The sequence below is a fragment of the Sus scrofa genome, chromosome 3, assembly GCF_054392235.1.
Source record: "Sus scrofa isolate SSC_HxYL_T2T_F1_AM1 chromosome 3, Sscrofa_HxYL_maternal_Yorkshire_Landrace_v2.0, whole genome shotgun sequence".
NCBI classification, from domain to species: Eukaryota; Metazoa; Chordata; class Mammalia; order Artiodactyla; family Suidae; genus Sus; species Sus scrofa.
The window spans coordinates 8,336,909-8,352,434 of record NC_139385.1 but is presented as its reverse complement, the minus strand read 5'-3'; the positions used below and the strand labels follow the sequence as shown (position 1 = coordinate 8,352,434).

Genomic DNA, 15,526 nt, shown 5'->3' with positions numbered 1-15,526 from the left:
CCGCGGTGTGGCATCGCACGGTGGACGCCAGGGCAAGGTCTGAGGGCGGGGGCAGTGCGGCAGGAGCCACGAACGCCTCAGGTTTCAAAGGGGCCGCAATCCAGGGAGGATCGCGCAGCGAGAACCGGGTAGAGCCCCTCAATGAAATCCCCAGCGAGGAGCAAGAGTCGGGGCTGGAAATGGGAGTTGGCGAAGGGGATGCGGCGTCAGGGGCGGGACGGAACCGAGGGCCCGGCCCAGGGGCGGGGCCTGCGCGAGGGGTGGGGCTTGGGGTGGGCCGGGCTTCGGGCCTCAGGAGAGGCTGCACCTAAGCACCCCAGGACCGACAGCTCAGGTGAGCCGACCGACCGCTGTCTTTTCCCAGGGCGTTATAGGCAGTGAGAAGAGTGGGGAGGGGACAGAGGCACAGTGCGCCCCAGCAGCTGAGAACTTCTCTCCCAACTTGGGTAGGCACTGAGGTTTCCCAGGGAGACCCCTGACATCCGGGCCCCTGAGCCCTTCCATTTTAGAGCTGCGTGTCTTGGGGTCCTCTGCGGGGCTCAGGGACCTGCGCCCCTGCCTGAAATTGTAGGTAAGGCTTAGCAGTTTGTGCCTGTGATGTGTTGTGAGGTCCCTCGACCCCAAAGCTGTAGAAACCCATGTGGTCCAAATCCTTTGGTCGTCAAAGAGGTGCAGGTGCCCAGAGAGGACTATGACTTGTCCAGGGTCACCCAGCTCTGCCTATTCCATGGCCAGGACTCTCTCCATCGTTGCTTGAGGGGGCCTGATCCACAGATTCCCTGACTCCAGGCGGGCCCTGGTCCTGGAGCACTCACCAGTCCTGCCTGACCAGGTGCTCCCACCCTTGCACCTCCCACCCCAGCAGCCCACAGGAGCCTGCACCCCCACCCCCTTCAGTCTGATTGCAAAGGAACAAACACATGGCCAGACCAAAACCCAGGTCACACCACGTGGCCCCTCAACTAGGGTTCCCACTGGGGCAGGAGTCCAGACAGGGAGGGCAGCTTATGTGTTACAGGGTTTGGGTACTGGGGAGCCTGTAAGCAAGATGAGGAAGGGGCAGAGGTGTTCATGGTGGGGAGCTTAGGAGGGGGTCCCCAAGAACACTGGGAGGGGAGGAAGCAGGAGGGAAGAGGGGTCACCCACATCTCCACCCTCCCCAGCCATCAGCCCTCCTCCCCCAGCCCTGCCGGGAACTAGAGGCCAAAGTCTGCCCCAAGGTTAAAAAATTGATTGTTTTGCAGGAAGAGGGCAGGAGTGAACTGTGGAGGGATTGGCAGGGGAGGGCACAGCCCCTCGTCCTCTAGCCTGAGCCGGGGGGGCCATGCCTGGAAGGCTGGACTAAAGCCAGGACTGTGCCCCAACCCTGGGAGTGGGGGAAGCGAGGAACGGTCTGGGCTCAGGCTGCCTGCCAGGGCTGATAAGGGGCCTCTGGGGGCTCCCACAAACGGTTTATCACTGGTGGGGGGCACAGCCTGCAGGGCTCAGGAAGGACACGAGCATGGAGCGGCTTTGGGGTGTACTCCAGAGAGTGGTAAGATCGAGTGGGATTGGGAGACCCTTAGGCCTTCTCTCCAGGTTCTCAGCTCCCCCACAGACCCCAAGGCTGACCCCTTCCCTTCCCACCTCCAACTCTCCCCTCCAGCCCGCCTCTCAGGACCCTCTCTCCTGCCTAGTTTCATGGCACCCCAAAGTCCCTGACCCTATTATCGCTAGATTCCTCCCCATTCCCCAGGCCTCTTTCCCCAATCTCACAGCCATTGAACCCCCCACAGCAAAGGTGGTCCCCACGACCCTCCCAGACCATCTACAAGCTTGTGGAGGGCACCCAGCAGGGGCGCCTGGAGGAGGAGGAGGAAGACGGGGAGGAGGGGGCTGAGCCACCCTCCCACTTCTGCCCCATGGAGCTGAGGGGCCCCGAGCCCCTGGGCTCTCGACCAGCTCGGCAAAGCCTTGGGCTCTGGGCAGCAGGACGAAGAGCCGCCCCCTACCTGGTCCTGACCGCCCTGCTGATCTTCACCGGGGGTAAGATTCAGGCCCACTCCCAGTGGAGGGTCTGGGCTGGGGGAACATCTGGGGTCCAGAGAAGAGCACAAGGAGAATCTCCACCTTGCCACCCATCAGCTTTCCTCCTGGGCTATGTGACCTTCCGAGGGTCCTGCCAGGCGTGCGGGGACGATGTGTTGGTGGTCAGCGAGGATGTCAACTCTGAGCTGGGCCTGGACTCCCACCAGGGCACACTGTACTGGAGCGACCTCCAGGCCATGTTCCTGCGGCTCCTGGGGGAGGGCCGTCTGGAGGACACCATCAGGTAAGGATCAGCCTGCCCCCTTCCTGGCCCTCAAAACCCATCATCCACTCAGACCGGCTTCCCTTCCTCCTCTCCTGGGACCCTGGTGTTGGGGTGCCCCTTCTGAGTCCTTCCACCTGCCTCCTGGCCTATGCTCTGGGAGGGATGGCAGGCATTTGGAGCTGAGAAGAGGAAGGGCAGTTCCAGAGACGAGAGTGCAGGGGACACATTTGGGAGTTGAGGGAACTGACTAAATGAGCACAGAGGTGTCCAGCATCCAGATACGAGGTAGGACAGACCCAGGAAAGTCTTGAATACAACATCAAGGAGCTTGGATTTTGACCTATGGCAGCGGGGAGCTTGGGGCGGGGGTGGGGGGGATCTGAGAAGGGGCCATTTTAGGGAATCAGAAAAAGAAGCAAATGTGTTTGTGACCCAGGCCATCCCTCATCTCCATTACGGGGGATGCTGGCCCCAGCACAAGAAGGCCCAGCGTTTCTTTTGTTCTGCTGAGGTCACCTTTGACTACTGCTACCCAGATAGGTCCGGAGAAGAGGTGAGGAATTGTTTTTTTTCAGTGCATTCTCTTTGATTTCCCTACTTAGAAAATCATAGATAGAAATCTATAGATAGAAAATCTATAGATGGAAACACATAGGTTCTTTTCCAGTGTTTTTACCTCTATGTCTTTTTCATTTTGTGTTGCATTGAAAAGGACATGAATTTAGATAATAATGACAATAGATTTCCTTGCCTAGTTCCTAACTCTCATAGGAATGTTTTCATAACATTTTGTCATTGAGTATGACTTTGCTGCAGATTCTGGATGGCTTTTAAAAAAAGAGAATTCAGGAAGTTTCCTTCTATTTCTAGCTTACTGAGACTTTTTTTGAATGATCACAAAAGGAGGAACAGGAATCAAAATTTTTTTCAAATATTTTTCAGGAATGTATTGAGATGATCACATGATTCTTCTTTAATGTTTGCATAGTCGTTTATATTAATAGAGTTTCTTGTCTTCATGAGATCAATATAAATTTGATCAAGATGTTGATACACTACTGGATCCATTTTGCTAGACCTTAAATCTGTGGTAGCAACAACGTGCAGGGCTTTTTTTTTTTTTTTTTTTTTTTCTTGAACAGTACTTGGTAGTCTGGGTGCAGGCTGAGCAGGTGGACAGTTTGATAGGTCTCGGGGTGGGGTGTGGATGCCATCCAAGGGCAGGGAGCCAGGAGGGAAGCCATGAGAGGGGAGCAGGCAGTGAGGTGATGTAAAGTCTAGGCTGGATAAGGGGGAAGGGAGGCCAGAGAGGAGCTGATAGACCTGGAGACACTGGACAGTCTGCAATGTTTGATGGGGTTGAAGAACAGGTATACTGAGGCTAAGGGAATAAGTTGGAACCTGAAAAGCTCTAGTCAAAGAGTGGGATTCTGGATTCAGATTTATCTGATAAACTGTGTCCTAGTTAGCTTGAAGTCTCCAGCATCTACTACTGTGCCTGGCATTTAGTAGGTGGTCAGTAAATTGGATCCATATTCCAAAGATGGAGTTCTGGGTAATGATAAGATCCAGGATGTGGCCAGGGAAGTAGGTGGCCAGATGCCAAAGTCCTCAATGAAAGAAGACAACAGCAGGGATGAACGACAGAGGGGGGTGCTGCTGGGTGGCACTGGCTTCAAAGGAGGAGAGTTTCACCTGTAAAGAAATGGTCTGAAATGTGAACTGGGGAGCCGGGCACGTGTTTGGGTGGTATGAGAGCCTGAGCTGCCTTCTTCAAGTGCCTGAAGGAGACCTGGCTTCCCAAGGGACAGCCAGGTTTCTGCCAACACAAAAGATAGGAAGGTGTTCGGTGATGGTGCTGAGGAGGGAGGAGTCTGTTTGCCACAGAAAGAGCACAGGTGGCGGAGTTCCCAATTGTGGCGCAGCAGACACGCATCTGACTAGTATCCCTGAGAATGCAGGTTCGATCCCTGGCCTTGCTCAGTGGGTTAAGGATCTGGCATTGCCATCAGCTGTGGTGTAGGTTGTAGACGTGGCTCGGATCTGGTGTTGCTGTAGCTGTGGCATAGGCTGGCAGCTGTAGTTCCGATGCAACCCATAGCCTGGCAACATCCATATGTGGAGGGTGCAGCCCTAAAAAGCGAAAGGAAGGAAGGAAGGAAGCATAAGTGGAGCCTGTTGACAGAGAGGCCATGCAACTGGTGGCGTGGGGATGGGGGTGGGGATGGGCCTGGCCAAGGTGAGATGGAAGATCAGGGAGAGTTCAGATGACCACGGGCTGGCCAGTTAAGTGGTGACTATGAAAGAAGACAAGGCAAGGTCTCCGAGACGAGAGACCCCAGATTCCACCAGGAACTTTGGTGGAAGGTGTCTCCAGGAGGCCCAGCTGGAGGTCAAGAGAGATGAAGGGCCCCTCACCTCTGCCTACATAGCCCTTTGGAAGAAAAGTGTTTTCATGCCTGAGGCAAAGCACAGGCCAGTGTGTGTACGTGTAGAGGCAACAGTGGACGGGTGATTTGGCCTGACACGGGGAAGAACCTAAGGAGTGGTGCGTAGGCCCCCGGCTATCAGATGCGGAGGGTTAGGCAGAAGGAGGGCCTGGAGACCCTGGCACAGCCCTGATAGTGATGGGATGGCTGGTGATGGCAGGAGAGACCCCACACTTCTGGCTTCCTTCCCCACTGCCACCTCTCTCTGCGCAGGCAAACCAGCCATCGGGAAAGGGTGGCCGGCTCGGCTGGGATGGCAGCCCTGGCTCAGGACATCCGCGCTGCGCTCTTGCGAGAGAAGCTGGACCACGTGTGGATGGACACGCACTACGTGGGGCTGCAGTTCCCAGACCGGTGAGTGCGAGGGGCGGGGGCCGGGGACGGCGCGGGGAAGAGTGAGCCTGGTGGTGGGGCGTTCACCACCCTTGCTCTTCAGGGCTCATCCCAACACCCTGCACTGGGTTGATGCCGCCACCGGGAGGCCTGGGGAGCAGCTGCCCCTGGAGGACCCCGACGTCTACTGCCCCTACAGCGCCACGGGCAACGCCACGGTGAGCGCCCCCTGACCCGCCCCCAGGACGAGGCAGGGTGCCTTTTCCCGAGGCGGAGGAGGGACGAGGGGAGCGCGCCCCACCATCCACCCATCCTCCCCATCCACCCATCCTCCCCACCCAGGGAGAGCTGGTGTACGCCCACTACGGGCGGCCAGAGGACCTGCAGGACCTGCGGGCCCGGGGCGTGGAGCCGGCGGGACGCCTCCTGCTGGTGCGCTTGGGGCTGATCAGCTTCGCCCAGAAGGTGAGGGCCCCTGTCTGGGGGTGGGGAGCCCGAGAATCGGATGGCGGCAAATGGGAAGCGTCTACTAGGAACCTGCCAGGGGGAGAAAAGAAAGAACCAAATGGGTCGTAAGACACTGTTGTCAGGGAACAAAATCAGGAGGTTGGAACTTCCCGCTACGGTGCAATGGGTTAAGAATCTGACTGCAGCAGCTCAGGTTGCTGTAGAGCCACGAGTTCAATCCCTGCCAGATGCAGTGGGTTAAAGGATCCAGCTTTGGAGCAGCTGCAGGGTGGGTTGCACCTGCGGCTCAAATTCAGTCCCTGGCCCTGGGGAACTTCCAGATGCCGAGGGTGTGGCCATTGAAAAACCCCAGGAGGCTGGGGTGGCGAACAGAAACATGAAGGAATATGGGGTGCAGTGATGTTTAGGGGCCGGGGCACGGTGGAAAGGCAGAAGGTGAGGTCCAGGTGGTGCCCATAGCCTTTCTGTGGATCCACGATGCAGACGGAGGCTGAGCCATTCCGCTTTTACCTGCTCCTCCTGCCTTTATAAATCCATTTTCTCTGGGAGACGGAGTCCTTTAGCCACCTCCTTTGCCCAGGTGGCCAGTGCCCAGGACTTTGGGGCCCAAGGAGTGCTCATATACCCAGACCCAGCGGACTTCTCCCAGGACCCACACAAGCTCAGCCTGTCCAGCCACCGGGCTGTGTATGGACATGTGAGTCTGGGGGGAGCCGGTAGTGCCCTCCTGGGGTCCCAGGGCTGCACTTCCTTGCCTAGGATGAGGCTGCTATGCTATTCTTGGAAACCCAGCTCACGGTTTCAGTGTGGGCACCCCTCTCCCCACAGGTGCACCTGGGAACAGGGGACCCCTACACACCTGGCTTCCCTTCCTTCAATCAAACCCAGTTCCCTCCAGTCCAATCCTCGGGCCTCCCGAGCATCCCGGCCCAGCCCATCAGTGCGGACATTGCCTCTCTCCTACTGAAGTGAGGGACATGGGGTGACAGGAGGGGAGGAGGCAGGGGCAGGGAGGCTGCAGCCAGCCTTGGGTGAACTAGAACCAAGTGACTCCTCTGGGTGGGCACAGCCTCTTGCCAGGGCCCACTGTTTGGTGAGTGAACCTCCAGCGGGATATCACACCCACTCTGCTCAGCACCTTTGAACAAGACACAACCTGCACAACTGTCCAAGGCAGTCCTGGCTGCACTGGCCCTGCAGGCAGGGTACAGATACAGAGAGCTGAAGCCAGAGGGTGGGAGGGAGAGAAAGAGTGAAGAGGGGGCTTTGGGCTCTTCTGTAGCCTGAGCCTCTCTGCCACTTCCAACCCTTTCTGCCCCACCCATCTCCAGGAAGTTTGAAGGCCCTGTGGCCCCCAAGGAGTGGCAGGGCTACCTCCCAGTCTCCCCTTATCGCCTGGGCCCTGGGCCAGGCCTGCACCTTGGGGTCAACAACCACAGGACCTCCACCCCCATCAGCAACATCTTTGGCTGCATCGAGGGCCGCTCAGAGCCAGGTGTGCTTGCTTGCCTAACGTTACCCACACCTTTGCAGGAGGGGCCCTGGAGTTAACAGGGAGGGAGGCTGGCAAGTTGGGCTGGGTTGGTACTGAGGTGGGTAGCAGTGAGGGGACCTCATGGTCAAAGCTGTCCAGAGACGGAATGGGCAGTTCTGTACAGTAGTGAGTTCCCTAGCACCAGAGGTAAGCAAGCATAAGTTGGTGATGTTATAGCATGAAAAGGAGCTCAGATTAGATAGGTGAGCCCTTCAAGCATAATTTGACATGGATAACAGTGGGGAATCAAAGTGGGTTCTGGAGCCCAAGAGTGTGGCACTATAAATAGCGCTGAAGAAGAGGCAGAGGAGGCCTGTGATGAAACTCAGATGGGGATGCCAGTGGTGGGCGCATGAGTGCATTAGAGAGGGATTTAAAAGGGGAAAACCTGCGATCCCACCCTAGTGCCGTGAGTTAAGAATCAGATGGCAGCGGCTCAGGTCACTGAGTAGGTGGTATGTGCCGGTTTAATCCCCTGCCTGGCTCAGTGGGGATCTGACATTGTCACAGCTGTGGTGGAGGTCACAGCTGTGGCTCAGATTCAGTCCCTGGCCTGGGAACCTCCGTATGCCTCACCACAGCCTGCCTAAGTCAGTCAATCAGTCAGTCCTGTCAGGACCTGGTCAACTGCAGGACGCGCTGATCAGGGAGGTTATGGAGTCCCGAATGAGCCCAGGCACTGCGGTGAAGAAGCAGCCCATCCAGGAAGGGCCCTGGGGAGGAGAGGCACTGTCTTTAGGGACAGCAGGGATTGCAGGGCTGGGGCTGCAGAGGTGTGGGGGTCCTGGAGAAATGGACCCTCCCAGGATTGAGGGAGAAGCCTCTGGGTTCTGCCCATGTACGAGCTGGACCCCCAACATCCCCTCACCCAGACCACTACGTTGTCATCGGGGCCCAGAGGGATGCGTGGGGCCCGGGGGCAGCCAAGTCCGCCGTGGGGACCGCCATACTGCTGGAGCTGGTGCGGACCTTCTCCTCCATGGTGAGCAATGGTAAGGTCAGGGCCTGGGCCGGGCAGCCGGGGCTGTGGCCTGAGCCAGGACGAGGCAGAGGGGCAGTTAGGAGCACAGGCTGGAGGGTGACCACCAAGACCACCAGGGGCTCAAAACCTGGGCCCTCCCCGTCCTGGCTGCAGGGCCCTGGGCAAGTCGCTTTGCCTCCGTTTCTTCATCTGAAACTGGAGTTCCTGCTGTGGCACAGTGGGTTAAGCATCTGACGTTGCCACAGCTGTGGCTTGGATGGCTTGGATTTGATCCCTGGCCAGGGAACTTCCATATGTTGTGGGTGTGCCCCCCCCCAAAAAAAGAAAATACTAATAGTCCATGGCTGAGTGAAGATTAAACAGGATATTCCTTATTGCTTTGTAAGCATCCCCATCACTGATAACACCTGAGTCAGGCACACCAGGGGAGATGGGATGGGATGAGGGCTTGATGGGAGGGAAGAGAGACCCCAGGGGACCAGGACAGAGGGAGACAAAGAAAAGGGTCTTTCCTTGGCCCCCAGCCAAGCCCCTCCTCCCTCCCCCTGCTGCCCCCCAGGCTTCCGGCCCCGCAGAAGTCTTCTCTTCATCAGCTGGGATGGTGGTGACTTTGGGAGTGTGGGCTCCATGGAGTGGCTGGAGGTAACCTGGGGGCCTGGGCAGGTAGTCAGGCGGTGGGGAGAAGCGGGGGAATTTCATTTTTGACACCCTTCACCCACAGGGCTACCTCAGCGTGCTGCACCTCAAAGCTGTAGTCTATGTGAGCCTGGACAACGCAGTGCTGGGTGAGCTGGAGCACTGCCACCATTTGGGCCCCCTCAGGTGCACCCTGCCTTCCGGGCCAAGCCTTGAGCCTGGTGTCCCTCTCCACAGGGGATGATAAGTTCCACGCCAAGACCAGCCCCCTTCTGATCAGCCTCATCGAGAACGTCCTGAAGCAGGCAAGAGTCTGGCCAGGACCAGGGGCTAAAGGGAAGCTGGTGGCTGCCAGAGCCTGACCACTGCCCCCACCCTGCCTCCAGGTGGACTCTCCCAACCGCAGTGGGCAGACCCTTTACGAGCAGGTGGTCTTCAGCAATCACAGCTGGGAAGCTGAGGTGTAAGCTGGGCAGGAGGGGAGGGAAGAGAGCTGGGCAGCTTAGGGGGAGCCTGAACCCACACTGCACTCCAAACTGCCCATCCCCAGGATCCGGCCGCTGCCCATGGAGAGCAGTGCCTATTCCTTCACAGCCTTTGCGGGAGTCCCTGCGGTGGAGTTCTCCTTCGTGGAGGTGAGACTCCTGGGCCCTGCCCCAGAGCAGCCGTCCCTGGGCCCCTCCGCCCAGAGCCTGCGCGCAAGAGCCCGCCCTGTCCCTGCAGGATGGCCTGGTGTACCCATTCCTGCACACCAAGGATGACACCTATGAGAACCTGCACAGGGTACTGCGGGGCCGCCTGCCCGCCGTGGCCCTGGCTGTGGCCCAGCTCGCCGGGCAGCTTCTCATCCGGCTCAGCCACGATCGCCTGCTGCCCCTCGACTTCGGCCGCTACGGGGACGTGGTCCTGAAGCACATCGGCAGCCTCAACGAGTTCTCTGGGGACCTCAAGGTTGAAGATGTCAACAGGCCAGGCTTCTGGTGGTGGGGCGTGCCGGGGTGCGGGGGGTCACGCTATATCCCCTCAAAGTGCTGCCCGGGCCAGGGGATTGTCCCCTTTCCCCCTTGGTCTAGGTCCCATCTGGCAACCTGGCCCTTTTACTCTTGAGCCAGTCACTGCGTCCCTAGGACCCAGCCGGTACCTGCCCAACCGCACAGATCTCTCTCCCTTCCTTCTGCCCCCAGCATCCTGTCTCCCTATACCCCCCGACTCCTGCCAGGCCCCGGGTCCCAGCCCCGTCCCCCAGCACCCGGACCCCCACCCTAGGCCGGGGTCTTGGTTCTTGCCGCCGGCCCCAGCCCGCGCCTCCGCCCTCAGGCCCGCGGGCTGACCCTCCAGTGGGTGTACTCGGCGCGGGGGGACTACATCCGGGCGGCAGAGAAGCTGCGGAAGGAGATCTACAGCTCGGAGGAGAGCGACGAGCGGCTGACGCGCATGTACAACGTGCGCATCATGCGGGTGAGGCCCCGCCCACCGGGTCGCCTCGTCCCCGCCTCCCGGCCCTTTCCAGCTGCCTGAGGCCCCTCTTCCCCGCCCTGCTCTGCCCTGCCCTGCGAGCCTGTGCACTCCTCTCCCCTGGCTCCACTATCACTTGTCCCTGGCCTCTGGGCACTCCCAGTCCTAGATGCACTGTGCTTTGCGGACTGACCTGCCAGGCTGGAGCGACCACTGAGGTAAGCCCACAAGGTGATGAGGTAGGGAGGGCCAGTGCCTCCGCCACAGGGGCCACCTTGGCAGAACTGGGACAACGCCCCCTCCCTCCCAGTTCTCCACCCATCTGGAGAGAAAAAGTATGTCCACAGTGGTGCATGGGACTAAGAAACACAGGATTATGGCTCAGGAGGTACAGAAGGCTTAAGAAATTCAGCATGTAGAGAGCTCTCTTCCTCCTGGTGAGATGGATGAAATCCAGAAAGGCTACCTGGAAGAGATGTCATGTGAAACTTATAGAAGATGATCATTATTTTTTAATTTTTTTTTTAATTTCACTGTTGAGTTGTATGAGGGTTTTTGTTTTGTTTTTTGTTTTTCCTGTCTTTTTAGGGCAGCCCCCATGGCACATGGAAGTTCCCAGGCTAGGGGTCGAATTTGAGCTATAGCTACCACAGCTCACAACAACTTAGACGTGTTCCTTAGACGGATCCTTAAGGCACTGAGGGAGGCCAGGAATCGAACCCGCATCCTCTTGGATACTAGTCGGATTTCCCCTGAGCTGCAAGAGGAACTCCACACGATTATTATTATTCCCTTGCCAATCCCTCCTGCTTAGCTTCGAATACTTGGCAACATGCATCGCATCTCCAGCTCCAACCCCTCCTCTTCCTTCCATTTCCTCACCCCAAGAACTCAACCCTGCAACCCTTCCATCTCTGGAAGTGGGTAGGGGCTGTGGGCAGGGGGAAAAGTCTATAGAGCAAAATGATAAGCAGGGCCATCCCTGGCGAGTGTGGGGCGAGCAAGGACTCCACACTGCACACACGTGTAGTTTGGGATGCCATGTCTGGCCCTTGCAAGGTCTTGCTCTTTCTCCCCCTTCCTTTTTCCTGTGTGTCCCTGCCTATTTCCCTGGCATCACTCATATTTTGTGTTCACAAACCCACCTGTCTTGCTCTTTCATCCTGGCTCAGGTGTGGGTCATTCTCATTCACAAATCTTGCTTTAACCCCTGCTGTGCCAAACTCCAGAGACACAAAAAGGCACCCATTCACCCTACCCCTGTTGCCATGTGCCCATAGGGGATAAAGGGCATCTTTCTGTGAAAGACATGATTCAGACTCAGGGCTAGAGAGTAAAAGATGCAAACTTTCAGAGTCTGAAACACAGGGCTGGGCCACACCCAGGGAACTTTGTGGTTCTAGACCAGGGGTTGGTAAACTATGGCCAGCAGGCCAAATTTGGCCTGCCACCTGTTTTTGTCAATAAAGTTTTATTATAACACAGTCCCGCTCATTAGTTTTTTTTTTTTTTTTATTATTGTGTGTGGCTGCTCTAGTGCTACAGCAGCAAAGCTGAGCGGTTGCAACAGAAACAGTGTGGCCTTCAAAGCCTAAAATAGTTACTCTCTGGCTTTTTGCAAAAAACTGTTTGCTGACCCCTGCTTTAGACGATGATGTGGGTCTTGAAGAATGGGCGGAACATGGGTTGATGCAAAGAGGATGCTCCAAGGTGGAGAGACCAAGAATAAGCGGTGTTAGTGAAACAGGACTGGCTTTCCTCGGGAGCCAGATGTGGACCAGGAGAGCCAGAAAAGAAGCCCCATGGAGAGAGGAGGGGAGTGGGGTAGGGATATCTATAGGGAGCCTTGAATGCCCCGATAAAAAGTTTAGGTTTTTAGGGTCTGGGCATCAAGGAAATTAGAAAGGTTTTTTTTGTTTCGTTTTGTTTCCTTTTTGTCTTTTTAGGGCTGCACCCAGGACATATGGAAGTTCCCAGGCTAGGGGTCGAATTGGAGCTGTAGCTGCCAGCCTGCACCACAGCCACAGCAACGTAGGATCTGAGCTGCATGTGTGACCTACACCACAGCTCATGGCAATGCTGGATCCTTAACCCACTGAGCAAGACCAGGGATCGAACCCACGTCCTCATGGATACTAGTTGGGTTTGTTAACCACTGAGCCACGATGGAAACTCAGGAAGGTTTTTGAGCAGGGAGGTGATGTGGGCAAAGTGGAGTTTTAAGAAGGACTTGGCCAGAAATGTAAATGGCCTGAAGAGGGAATGAAGTTAGGGATGGCTGAGCTCTGGGTGAGAGCGGCAAATGCCATCTGTAGGTTGAGCGGACAGGACTGCTGTGACACATTTGGAAGGAAAAACGAACAGACTGGGTGTCGAGGGAAGACGAGGAGAATAATAACAGTATCTTCCACGTATCAAGGGCTACCATGTTCTAGGGCTTTTCTTCACTTCCTCCCATAGGACTCCTTCAACTCCTGTGAGTTTGCTAGTATTATACACAGAAGTAGGCCCAGAGAGGCTAAGTGACTTATCCAAAATCAGATAGTTAGTGGTGAAGCCAAAATTAGAAACCACACAGTCCGACCGCAAAGAAAAACTGGAGTGTGATCCTGTGTTCACCCCACTCTTGTCATCTTTGAGGTTGAGAGCCTGACACCTGGGTATATACCATGGAGCTCATGAGGGTCATGTGTATGAGGCCCCTTACCCCAGTGGGAAGGTCCAGCAGACTGGGGGACAGGATTCCAGTGGATGATTTTTCAGCTTTGCACCTGTCTCCACCAGCTCCCCGTTGAAACCAGGGCTCCTCTTTTTTTTTTTTTTTTTTTAATTATTTTATGGCTGCACCTGTGGAATATGAAAGTTCCCCGGGCCAGGGAATCTGAGCCACAGCTGTGACCTTCACCGCAGCTTTGGCAAAGTCAGATCCTTTAACCAACTGCACTGGGCTGGGGATCGCAACCACACCACAGTAAGAGACCTTAAGAAAATACCAGTGTGGAGTTCCCGTCGTGGCGCAGTGGTTAACGAATTCAACTAGGAACCATGAGGTTGCAGGTTCGGTCCCTGCCCTTGCTCAGTGGGTTAACGATCCAGCGTTGCCGTGAGCTGTGGTGTAGGTTGCAGACGCGGCTCGAATCTGGTGTTGCTGTGGCTCTGGCGTAGGCCGGTGGCTACAGCTCCGATTCAACCCCTAGCCTGGGAACCTCCATATGCCGTGGAAGTGGCCCTAGAAATAGCAAAAAGACAAACAAACAAACAAACAAAACAGTGTGTGAGACCACTCTTAGAGATCTTGATTGTGCTGGGGCAGCACCCACGCAACAGTAAATTAAAAAGCTTCCCCAAGTGATTCTAATGTGCAGCCAGGGTTGAAAACCATTGGCTTGTAGGTAATAGGAAGAGCAGAAGGTAGAGGGAAAAACCTTGGGCCTGCCCGCAGGTGTTGGGAGCAGAAGGAACAAGAGAGGTTGGCAGAAAGGTGGGAGAACTGGGCCAGGATCGTGCCCATCTCAAGAAAGATGAACAGCATCAGTCCAGAGGGTGAGAACCCAGAGTCAGACACTTCATTCAGACTGGCTTGTCCCCTTGTCCTTTGGCTCTGGGCTGAGGACATTTAAACAGGCGGGGAGGTGAGGAACAGCGAGAAGATGGACAGTTCTTTGAAGCTTTGGGCAGGGAAGTGAATGGATAAGGAAGGAAGACTGGGAGACCTAGATGCAGGCTTGGAGGCTCAAGGAATAGGAAGAAAGGGATCCAACGCAAAACACAGCGGAGGATGCATCCTACCTGGCTACTGGTTACGTCACGTAATGGCACTTTCTCATTGGGTAGGTAAAAGGAGGGTGGGACTTAAGAAGCTGCTCAGCACTGTTTAAGCGAGTGAGCGGGCCCCAAACTTGGTTTGGGATTGGCGTTCAGATCTTCGCTTTACGGCAGAATCCTGACTCCCACCTGACCTCTCGGCGCAGGTGGAGTTCTACTTCCTGTCCCAGTACGTGTCGCCGGCCGACTCCCCGTTCCGCCACATCTTCCTGGGTCACGGAGACCACACGCTGACCGCCTTGCTGGACCACGTGCGGCTGCTACGCTCGGGCGGCCCTGGGGCCCTTGGGGCCACCTCCTCCCACGTGGCACCCGGCTTCCAGGAGAGCCGCTTCCGGCGCCAGCTGGCCCTGCTCACCTGGACGCTGCAGGGGGCGGCCAACGCGCTGAGTGGGGACGTCTGGAATATCGATAACAACTTCTGAGGCCGGTGGAGGGGGGCACGTGCCCCTGACCCCTGCCGAAATCGCCTGCTTTCCACCCTTGAGTGATTTCTGGGTGATGGAGACCCCCTTGTGCACCTCCGGTTGCTGACCGACCGTTTTCTCCTTAGTCGTTAAGGTACCTCCAAGGGACCCAGCAATGATGCCAGAGCAGACACCCACACACCCCAGGCCCTGCAATGTAGGAGGTGGTGAGCAGCGCCTTTCATAATGGGCCATACTGTCAATTAATCAGAGAGCAGCACCCTCTCCCTCACTCATAGCCCCTTCCTCTTCAGGAGTGAGATCCCCCATCCCCCTCGCCACAGCTAGAGACTTCTGGAAGGTTTCCTAGTCCCTGGGACCTGGCCAGGCCTTTTGGTGGGAGAGATCGCTGGGACCATAGCCTTATGGCCGCCAACACGTAGCCTGTGGTAGGAGTGGCTGGGGTTTGGAGCTCAATAAACCACCTCGTGGCATCTGTTGTTTATAAGCACTTGTATGCATCTTCCTCCCCTTCACCTCCCCCAGTTGTTCCCTCCCTTGACACCTAGGGAAGTGTTGGGTAGAAGAAGCCAGGGACCGTGCAAGTGGGAATACTGTCACCACTGGGAAAAGCAATGTTCCTGTTACCTAAGGAAACTGCCTGAGGAAATAAGGGCCCATTTCCAAAGACCACCACAGGGTGAGGGGCTGGCTCTGTACCTTCTCCTTGGACCAGGGATGGCTACATAATTTGCGAGGGCTGGTACAAAATGAAAACGTGGAGCCTCTTGTTCAAAAAGCGAGAACAAAGCTTTTGTCTGCTTCCACAGCCTCTCAACCTGTCCTGGTGGTTTTTAATTTGTTATTTAATGACCAGATCCCTCAGACAAGGAGGTACTCTGGGCCAGATCCCCTTAGGCACTCAGGGTTCTGCCCCGCAACTTGGTACAGACAGAATGTGTCCCCAACCCTGACCCAGACCCAGACCGAGACCCTCCCTATGCCTGCACCCAGGTCTCTGCTGGGGAAGGTAGCAGCTGTGGATGGGAGGGGGCAGGGAGCTGAGAGGTGAGAACCCATCCAGGAGAGGCAGGATCCTCAGCA

At 56.5% G+C, this 15,526-nt stretch overlaps 1 protein-coding gene across 11 annotated transcripts; it reads left to right on the top strand.

Annotated features, from left to right (window-relative positions):
* Positions 1 to 293: 293 nt before the first annotated feature.
* On the top strand, positions 294 to 14,930 carry TFR2 (transferrin receptor 2). Of its 11 annotated transcripts, none has more exons than XR_014840151.1 (20): positions 294 to 334; positions 1,475 to 1,534; positions 1,776 to 2,025; positions 2,125 to 2,311; positions 4,996 to 5,136; positions 5,219 to 5,333; positions 5,458 to 5,580; positions 6,164 to 6,280; positions 6,412 to 6,551; positions 6,915 to 7,078; positions 7,990 to 8,099; positions 8,659 to 8,741; positions 8,821 to 8,884; positions 8,973 to 9,040; positions 9,122 to 9,198; positions 9,286 to 9,370; positions 9,459 to 9,686; positions 10,053 to 11,038; positions 13,370 to 14,020; positions 14,162 to 14,930. XR_014840151.1 is itself a non-coding variant. In XM_003124374.6 (19 exons), the coding sequence occupies exons 2-19, from the start codon at positions 1,502 to 1,504 to the stop codon at positions 14,438 to 14,440; spliced, it is 2,415 nt and encodes an 804-aa protein (XP_003124422.2). In that variant the 5' UTR covers positions 294 to 334; positions 1,475 to 1,501; the 3' UTR covers positions 14,441 to 14,930. The 11 variants fall into 11 exon arrangements, 2 of the variants coding, with proteins under 2 accessions (XP_003124422.2, XP_020941896.1); XR_014840148.1 differs by having other exon boundaries at positions 7,990 to 8,109; positions 10,053 to 10,408; positions 13,815 to 14,020; XR_014840147.1 differs by having other exon boundaries at positions 7,990 to 8,109; positions 10,053 to 10,791; positions 13,388 to 14,020.
* Positions 14,931 to 15,526: the final 596 nt, after the last annotated feature.